The sequence below is a fragment of the Rhinopithecus roxellana genome, chromosome 2 (genome assembly GCF_007565055.1).
Source record: "Rhinopithecus roxellana isolate Shanxi Qingling chromosome 2, ASM756505v1, whole genome shotgun sequence".
Taxonomy (NCBI): domain Eukaryota; kingdom Metazoa; phylum Chordata; class Mammalia; order Primates; family Cercopithecidae; genus Rhinopithecus; species Rhinopithecus roxellana.
The window spans coordinates 186,206,506-186,216,810 of NC_044550.1; the positions used below are offsets into that span (position 1 = coordinate 186,206,506).

At 33.5% G+C, this 10,305-nt stretch overlaps 1 protein-coding gene across 1 annotated transcript in view; it reads left to right on the forward strand.

Annotated features, from left to right (window-relative positions):
- The window catches only part of LOC115892746 (UDP-glucuronosyltransferase 2B33-like), a 4,759-nt gene extending 1,174 nt beyond the window's left edge, over positions 1 to 3,585 (forward strand). The window contains exon 2 of the mRNA XM_030914524.1: positions 3,356 to 3,585. Within this exon, the coding sequence (XP_030770384.1) occupies positions 3,356 to 3,585 (230 nt within the window). The remainder of the gene's footprint in view (positions 1 to 3,355) is intronic.
- The last annotated feature ends 6,720 nt before the right edge of the window (positions 3,586 to 10,305 follow it).

The window sequence follows — 10,305 nt, forward strand, 5'->3', positions numbered from 1 at the left end:
AGATTATTTCATCACACAGGCATTAAGCCTAGTACCCATTAGTGATTTTTTTCTGCTCCTCTCCCTCCCACCTCCACCTGAAAGGCCTCAGTGTGTGTTGTTGCCCTCTACGTGTCCACGTGTTCTCATTGTAGGCTCCCTTATCTACAGTTCTATGGAAATTTGATGACAGGAAATCAGATACCTTAGTACCAATATTCAACAATAGTGGGTAGTCCAGAATCACCTTCTCAGTAAGACTCTGAGGATCAAATATTGAAAACTTGGGTAAGCATGTGAGGATGAAAATGCTTCAACGAAAACACACTGTTGAAATAATAATTGATTCACCATTTATCATTTAAAAAGTCAAAAATAAAATCTAACTTCTTTACATTTATCTTCCAGTCCTAGGAAAATATAATAAACTAAAAGGGGTTGACGTTTTATTATACACAGTCACATTCTTTATGGCCAGAAACAAACTATCTTTATTTCAAGTGTAGTTACCTTCACAAAATTGTTTTTCAATAATTTTCTGGGTTGTCTGTCTCCTAATTCAATCATCACACCTACTCTTTCTCCTAATGTATAGATTGCAAATGCAACAGAAAAATGACAGCTCTTCTTTCATTACCAGTTGCTTCATTTTCTATGAGAGTAAATCCCCTATCTTTATTATGGAGTGGTGGTAACACATTTCATGATAGAGTGTGGCCTGTCCTTCCTCTATCCAAGCACCACCCACCACCCCTCTCCCTGCTGCACTGATACTGTGCCCTATCATACTCAGTGACTTCATTATTTCTCTAAGAGAACAAGTTCTGGCATGCTGCTTCTTTTTGGGGGAGGTGTAATGAGAAATGGGTGATACACATTATCTTTATCCACAGTGTTCTCTATTTGTCCGTGTGACAATCTTGTATTAATTCTTCAAGTCTCAAGTCCCATACCATGTCTTAATGTGTAGCCTTCACTTACTGCCCCAGGGGACTTGGTGCTTCTTCCTTTGTGATCTGAAACCGATTTTAACACAGTTTTTACTGTTATAATAATTTGTGATCTACAGAACACTGCCTGTTTCATTGACTCATATTGTGCGTTGCTCATTTTAGTTCTAAGACTTATAATGTATACTTTTTCAAAAAATCATCTACTCTTAGGTCATCCTCAAACTAAAGCATTTATGACTCATGATGGATCCAATGGAATGTATGAGGAATCTACCATGGAATCCCTATGGTGGGCCTTCCTTTATTACAGATCAACCTGTAACTTTGCTCATGAAGGCTAAGAAGCTGTTAGATTGGACTCAAAAACAATGTAAATTACAGATTTGCTCGATGCATTAAAAGCAGTCATTAATGACCCTACACGAATGTAAATTTTTTAAGCTCATAGCATCTATTCATACTTTCTCACATGAAGGCCAAGGGAGCAGTGATTCTGAACATGAACACAGTGCTGAGTACATATATTTTTTGCAACCTAAAGGCCATGATCAATACATCATTGTATCACAATATGTTTTTTGTTTGTTTGATTTAGTGAAAACATTTTTCAGAGGTTTTAGGATAGTGCATAAGTTCTAAAATAGCCAAATGGAAAGAAGAGGAATTGCTAAAGATGATAACAGAAGGATTATAAGGAAGATTGAGACAAAGTTGAAGCAGAAAACTAAATATTATTACAGTACTGACTAATTTTCAGCACACTTATGTTGTCTTTCAGCATGAGAACTCATCAAATGTTCATTTTAAATATTTTTTGTGTATATTGAAGGTATATAAATGATATTATGGAATACAAATACATATTTAAAAAGTTACCATATAAAACAAATAAACATATTCATGATCTCATATTAGTTACACATTTCTTTTGTTTTTAAAGCATTCCTAAGATGATTTATTTCAGTAATCATCATGACATAATCAATCCCTAATTACCATCATATTCAATGTTTTATAAATTTTCACACTACATTTTGATCCTATCATTGATAATTTGTAAACAGCTAGAGCTTTCAAATTTGCCTTTTAAAAATGATTGAAAAGAGGAGATATTAGTATAAATGTAACCATTTATTTGTTCTTACAGTGTTGGTGATTTGCTTATTTGGAAGAATTATAAAATCAAAAAATAATTGACTTGAAAGAGGGTAAGTTGGAATATTTCTGTTTAATAGCCAAATTGCATGAAACCAGAAAATATGTGGTTTAAAAATTATCTCAGCACATACATTAATTTCAGTTATGCTATTACTATTATGTTAGTAATAAAAATAATTTTTAATAAACATAGATCTGGTATTGAAAAATGACAATTTTTAATTAGTTGATACATACTGAATATGTGTGACACACATTGTATTGGTTCTTTGTATTATGAAATCCAATTGTATGAAAAAATATATCAGAATTAGTGCCCTCTTCTGAAAAACACCGTTCCACCACGTGTTTTTTTAAGTAACAAGGAGAGAAGTTACCTCCATTGCTAATGCTATGGTGCCATGCTTTAGCAGTTTTTGGTTTTGACTTGGTAAGCGATATACTTACATGCATCCTTATTCTTTGTCTATTAGTCCATAATTATTTCAACACTAGAAACAAATGGAGCTGTAACATTTCCAAGTAAATTATTAAAAGCCGCTTAGATTCTAAAATACCCAATACAAGAAAAATAGTAATGACACTGAACATTTACTGACAATCACTTATGAAGAGAATAATTCTACGAAGTATTCTGAGAATCATTACATGATGACTCAAAATAATCAGGCAAGAAAGATACAATTCTTATTCATTCACAATTAAGAATTAAAAAAACATGGAACAGATACATTTTTTTAAAAAAGGACCAGTAGATATCAGGTTAGGATTCAAGCTAAGGCCATCCACTTTCATACTTTTAACCATTAATCCACTGATGTAATGTTAATACCAACTCTTGGTCAGTGCCAACTTCTTATGAGCTTTGCCCCTGACATGTACCTGACCTCATCAGATTTGTCTGCTATCTCTAGACTTTGATATTATTTTGAAACTTGTACACCCGCTCCATTAATTTTTTTTTTTTTTACGGACAATTCAATTTCTGTACCCCTCAAATTATTTTTTTTAACCGTTTGGACTTATCTGATTTCAATTCTAGGCTAAAATACTTGTTCTCTCTAAATTATCTCTTTACATCTTGAAAATCTTATGCATGAAACAATTCTAGCCCATAAACCAAAATCTCTATAACCACCAGAAATAAAATATTTTGTTTTTCATCCACTTTTATGTTGGCACTCATTTTTTAACATCTATACAAAAATTTCATATATTTGTCTTTTCTGGTTCATTATATAAGTTGATATCTATTTGATTTCCAGTAGCTGTAAAAGGATGTGATGTAGTGTTATCAATCATTTATTATGATCAGTCTCTGAAGCCCTTGGACCAAAAACTCTTCTGGATTGAGTTTGTCATGAACCACAATGGAGCCAAAGTACCCGCTGCCACCTACCCACAACCTCACCTGGTTGCAGTACTGCTCTATGGATGTGCTGGCCTGCTTGGCAGTTGTTTACTCTCTTTGTCATATTATGTTCTTGATTATTAACTGTTTGTTAAGGTAAGATAGAAAGAAAAGAGGGTACATCTGTTTGAGATCTAAGGCAGGCAGCATGATACAGAAAATCATGCCATTTAATGCCACCACTATATCAAGGTATGGACTAAATTTTACTACATTTTACAAGACCTGTGCCTTCTTGATTTGTTTGAAATTTTTAATCTTTGTTAAACATTAAGTAATGTACAATTTTAATTTCAGAAAACCTGTAATAATTCACTTTTAATGCTTATCTATATATTTTTAAACTGAAAATAAAATGAGATTCACTAGAAACTCAGTCTGTTTCCTTGAGAAGGCCAGAAAGACTAGATATATTTGCATTTTAAGAAATCTCTTCTTTTATATATATTTAATAAATATAATAAATTCATATATATTCATTTCTATAATTATAAAATAAATTATTTAATATTATATTTTTATTGTTTTATTTCAACTTTTATTTCAAGTTCAGAAGTACATGTGCAGGATGTGCATGTTTATTACATAGGTAAAGAACCCTCTTCTGTATAACAATACAATTATATGGAATATATGTGTGCCTTTCAGAAAAAAAAAAAAAAAAATGAGCAAGATCCTTGTTAAAAATTGCAAGAAAATTTTATTTTGACTACTGAAGTAGGGGATAGAGACTGCAATGAACTGAACTCAACCCAACTAAGACAAAGGTTAACTGAGACTTTTAAAGAAAATCTGTTTGTGAATAAAATGGGAATATGAGGAAATAAAAATAAGGAAACCAAAAAGAGTAGTTGGCTATATGGAAATAGAAAATTACATAAAATTAAGTGTAAATGATTAATTATTAGACAAATGAGTTAGACAGGGTATTTTGCAATACAGGATCACATTTTACTGAGCAAAGCCTCAGCATGAAGGCTAGGGTCACCTTCCAGGACAAATCCATGACATATGCACATATAAGCTGGACTAAACTTAGCCAACTCTCTTAGCATGGTGTTTAGGCAAGTTCTTTGTGTTAAATGGGTGTTTCCAATTCATCTTCAAGAAATACAAAATATTTTCTCATGAAAATTTTCTTTTTCAAAACTCTAGATGGTCATAACTGGCTTCCTATGTAAAACTATGCAACCTGGTAAAATGTTTGGTTAGAAAGACTGAAGATATTTTCCACATGAGACCTTGAATACTTGAGTTACTATTTTTGCTTTAGTAATGACAATTTGAATTGGATAGTAATACATAAAAAAAAAGAAAAGGCTAGTTCCCTTTAGTTAGGAATTATAGATATGGTCCAGCAGGTTTAGTCCAGTCCCTCTAGATTATAATGTTACCTGATTTCTCTCCTACAATAAGACCTCACATTTCTTGTCCTTACCTTGTCAAGTATGGTATCCCCACCTACTTTAATGCCTGCATACTGAGGATATACAAACCGGAAATGTATATAATTATTTTACTTATTCTCTTCTCATAATATATTAAAAACTAAATTGTAGGTGGAATAAGGAGCCAAATATCACGTACAACAATTTTTAAAGTCTACGATGGAGAAAACGTAGTAAATGGCAAAAAGCTCTCCAATACCTACATTCAACTGTTGTTCATTACAGCCTTTGGACTCAGAACAAGGTTTAAAATAAAAAAACAGAGAAGAAGGGAACCAACTTAAGAGCAGTTTCTTCTGTCTGACAAGAGTTGTGTCTAAAACAGTTGAAAGAAAGAGAGGCATTATGATTATTTCTGACACACGCAATAGACTTTTATAGTACTCTTCTCTAGGAGAAAATGTTGTAGCAATAATTGGTAATAAAATGAATTATTATCATGTCTGGAAAAGAAATATACACTAAATATTTGACTTTACTACACTTTAAAACATATAGTCATGCCACTAGAAAAAAAAAATAGCAAAGTACAAGAAAAAAAGTGTAATGTATAGTGCTTTTATAGAAATGTCTTCTTTATAAAGGGGAAACTTTATAGATAATATTAGTCTGGGGAAATACTGTAACTCAACGTGTACTACACAAACTAAATTTTAGTCTATTTATATTTTCTTAATGAAACAACTTCTGAAATGCATCAAGGACCTTGCCAAAATAGATCTTCTTTCCAATTCATGGACCATATAGCCAGATACAAAAATCCTATGTCTATTCATGAGTTATCAAAGAATACTTTCATTTGTTTTCATATTGAGAAATCTTAACACATAAAATACTATGTACACATATAGTTAGGAAAGTATGTGAATATGAAGGTTTACATGAGACATAAAATTACAAAGTATATGAAGTTCCAAAACTTTCAATATTATGCATGTGTCTCTTTCTTTGAGATTGATTCTAAAAGCTTTTAAATATCTCAGGAGTTAACAAAATTAAACACAGAAACTCTAATCACCTGGAATCATTGAATTGAAATAACATTCTTCATCCTCGTGATCATCTTTTTCTATAACATTTTGAATATGCTGCTTAAAGACTGGAATATGAAGCACCACAGAAGTTGAAGACAAAAATAACATAATTGTGAATTTAATGATGAAAGCAACATATGAAGCTGAATCTGCTTGTGTCAAGGACAAACGGTTTATGTAGTTTTCTGAATTAATATCTATGCAGAAGGCAATGTTTCTTAAAAGATAAACAAATGTGCTAATTAGAAGTTCCTTCTTATATTCCTTAAGTATATTCTTTAATAGTCTTAAATATATTCTTTAACATACAAATTCTTAAAACCCAATAATAATTATAAAAATTACTGCATAATAGTAAAGAGAAGGGTCTTAGAAGGGATGTGTCTTCCAGCATCTAACACCTCACAACCACTCCAGTGTTCTCGATTGATGAAGCTTACATTCAACTAGCTGACAAAGGAGGAATGTTTACAGGATTCTGATTCAGTATCATAAAGTTATATTTGCACCCAGGGGACAATAAATTGACAACTCATAAAGCATAAATTTTCAAATTTTTCATTCACTATCATTCTAAAAGTTGTGTTCCTTCTGACACTGAATCTTGGAAAAATTTGGATAAGTAAGAGGCATGGCTTTCTTTTTAAAATAACATTTTTGAAAGTGGGGGCATGTAGAGGTTCTGAGAAAGATGACTTAGAGTTGGCCCACTGGGTTCACCACCCCCCTGGTGGTCACTTCGCTAATGTCCAAATGTATAATGAGAATTGACATACTAGCAGGTTGGAATTTTTATTTCAGTAGTAGCTAGCTCAGACTTGGTTAGAGGAAGTTTTGTCATGCTGGACTGATGCATACCTTAGCCTATCACCACTCTATTCATACTCCGAACAAATCAACACTGGAGTAGCCAGATATTTGGTGATTTACCTATAATGGATATTAACCATCACCAATTCAAAGCATATCAAGCTGTCTCATTGATTTCATTGCAAGTTCCTAATTATTAGCCTCATTAATCACTTTTTAGGTTTATGATCCAGTGAGAATTTTGTTCATATACTGCACTGATTGTTTTCAAGTGGCATTTTTCTATAGATTCATCTTTGGTATAGAGACTTTATTTAAGGATGAATTTGCTCTTCATAAGAGATCTAGAATCCTGACTCATCATGACAGTGGCTCAGAGTGATTGTCTAAAACAAGATTGATAAAGGTCAGATAAACAAGTAAAAATTAATGAATAATCCTCAGTCAGATAAGGTGAACTTTGCTGTTGGATTAATCCATCATAATGAGGACATGCAGGTTGCAAGAGTTAAGACAGAATGAAATACAACTTGAGACAAACACATTGAATCAGGTTATAAATGTTTGAACAAAGCATACAATGAGTAGTTAAGACCAAGAAAACCACTAGAAACAGGAGAGTTTTGGAGAAAAACAGGTAATCAGGAAATTTCTAAAGTAAGGTGTTAACAATCAATGCTTTTAGGTTTTAATCTGTTTACTGACAATTTCTAGAGCATTAGGTGATTCCTCTTGGGGGCTCTACCAGTCATGCATTTGGTTTCATTTTATTTCATGTACTCAACCATCACTTCCTATATAATTAAGGAGCCCATTTCTGATTGCAGAAATTTCTGATTATTTTTATTCATCCTTCTCACCTCATCCCATTCTTGTTTTATATTAGTGATGCTTGCATCTCTGAACATTTGAATCATGCTTATTTAAAAATCTCATTTTGTCCAGCCATGGTGGTTCACATCTGTAATCCCAACACTGGGATGTTGAAATAGGACGATTGACCCCAGGAGTTTGAGATCAGCCTGGATAACCTAATGAGAGCTCATCACTACAAAAAATTTAAAATACTAGTTGGGTGTGGTGTCATGCATCTATGGTCCCAGCCACTTGGAGGACTGAGGTGAAAGCATCACTTGAGCTTAGGAGTTTGAGGCTGAAGTGAGCTGTGATCATACCGCTGCACTCCAGCCTGGACAGTGGAGTGAGAGAGTCACTTGAGCTTGGTAGGTTGAGGCTGCAGGGAGCCCTGAACACACCACTGCATTTCATTCAGCCTGGATGACGGAATAACACCTTATCTTAAAATATATATATGTATATAATTAAAATCAAGGCTTCATTCTGATTATGTCCTCTATCTACAATCCTTGGTTGAAAATCTTCAACTGTGTGTCACTGGTTATTTCCTCATATGGTTTTCTTGAGGAAATCTTCAACATGTGTTGATTTCTGCAACATCCTCCATATTCTCTATTGTAAGAGAATCCCTTCACAATATTTAAAATTGCCTCTGCTGCAGTCTAGGGAGATCTCCATTTGCACACACATATTTTATTTTATTTTTTAACAAAAGTCACTTCACTCTGTACATTTTTGTTCCTTACTTCAAGGTACTATGTTTCATTTAGTTTCCTCCCAAAAGTCACTTTTTCATAGTTTTCACAAGCATCTATTCTTAAAATTCTCTCCAATTTTTACAATTGATGGACATTTTTCCTTCATTTTATACTAGGCTATATATGTTTTTTGACATCATTTTTTAATGCATGTATATGTGTCTGGAGCAGAATAAGTTGGACAAAGTTGAGTCACTTATGATCACCTCAGTATACTACGTCATTTAATTTATTAGAGTCTAGTTTTTAGGACAGCTATTTCATACATGAAAATCTATGAGTAAACATTTTAAATGCTAATGAATGATTCAGTAGTTGTAAAAATATAAATTCACACAATTTTTAGAATTGTATTGTCTTTTTAATGTCCATATGTAATGAATTTCATAGTTGCTTAGAGACTTCTGTTGACCAAATCAATAGCTTAAATTTGTGGAAGTTTGATACATCACTGCAAATACTTTGACATTCTTATTAAACTATGGTCCCTCCTCTTGAAATGTGGCAAGGCTTGTGGCTTGCTTAGCAAATAAATTATAGTGAAAGTGACAGCATAATTTTGAAGACTATGTCAGAAAAGGCAGTACATTATCTTCATCTCTCTGTCTCTGTCTGCCTGTCTCTGTCTTCTACTTACACTTTTTTCCCTCTTTCTTTCTCCTTCTCCCTCTTTCTCTTTTTCTCCCTGTATACACTTTGGAGCCCAGTGTCACACACAAAGTCCTGGTGATAAAGGTCAATTTCAAGGAGAGATGCAAAGAGGAGACTAAGAAGTCATGATTATTCATTCTCACAGGAATTTGAGTCTTTTTACATCAATCACCAAGTATGTGAATGAATGACCTTCAGATGATTACCTCCCCAGCCACCATATGAAAGTAATGGCCTGAGTAATACTATGTATGAACCACCTGATTGAGGCTACCCAACACTCATGCTATGGGAGTTGTAATAAAATGCTTGCTGTTTTTCAGAATACCCACAATTGAGGGTAGTTTGTTACAAAGTGATAAGTAACTGCAAGGATATTTCTTTATTGTATTATGTTTATTATACTTTAAGTTCTGGGATGCATGTGCAAAACGTGCAGGATTGCTACATAAGTATACATGTGCCATGGTTGTTTGCTGCACCCATCAACCTGTCACCTATATTAGGTATTTCTCCTAATGCTATTCCTCCACTAGCCCCCCCACCTCGTGACAGGCACCATTGTGTTACGTTTCCCTCCCTGTGTAAATGTGTTCTCCTTGTCAACTCCTACTTTTGAGTGAGAAGATGCAATGTTAGGTTCTCTGTTCTTGTGATAGTTTGCTGAGAAAGATGGTTCCAGCTTCATCCATGTCCCTGCAAAGGACCTGTACTCATCGGTTTTATGTGTGCATAGTATTCTATATTATATATGTGCAACATTTTCTTTATCCAGTCTACCATTGACGAACATTTGGGTTGGATCCAAGTCTTTGCTCTTGTGAACAGTGCCACAATAAACATATGTATGCATGTGTCTTACAGAATGATGTATAATCCTTTGGGTATATGCCCGGTAATGGGATTGCTGGGCCAAATGGTATTTCTAGTTCCAGATCCTTGAGGAATCATCACACTGTCTTCAATAATGGTTGAATAAATTTACACTCCCATCAATGTGTAAAAGCATTCTTCTTTCTCCACATCCTCTCCAGCATCAGTTGTTTCATGACTTTTTAATGATCACTATTCTAACTGGCGTGAGATGGTATTTCATTGTGCTTTTGATTTACATTTCTCTAATGACAAGTGATAATGAGCTTTGTGTCATGTATTTGTTGGCTGTATAAATGTCTTCTTTTGAGAAGTGTCTGTTCATACCTTTCACCCACTTTTGATAGGATTTTTTGTTTGTTTGTTTGTATG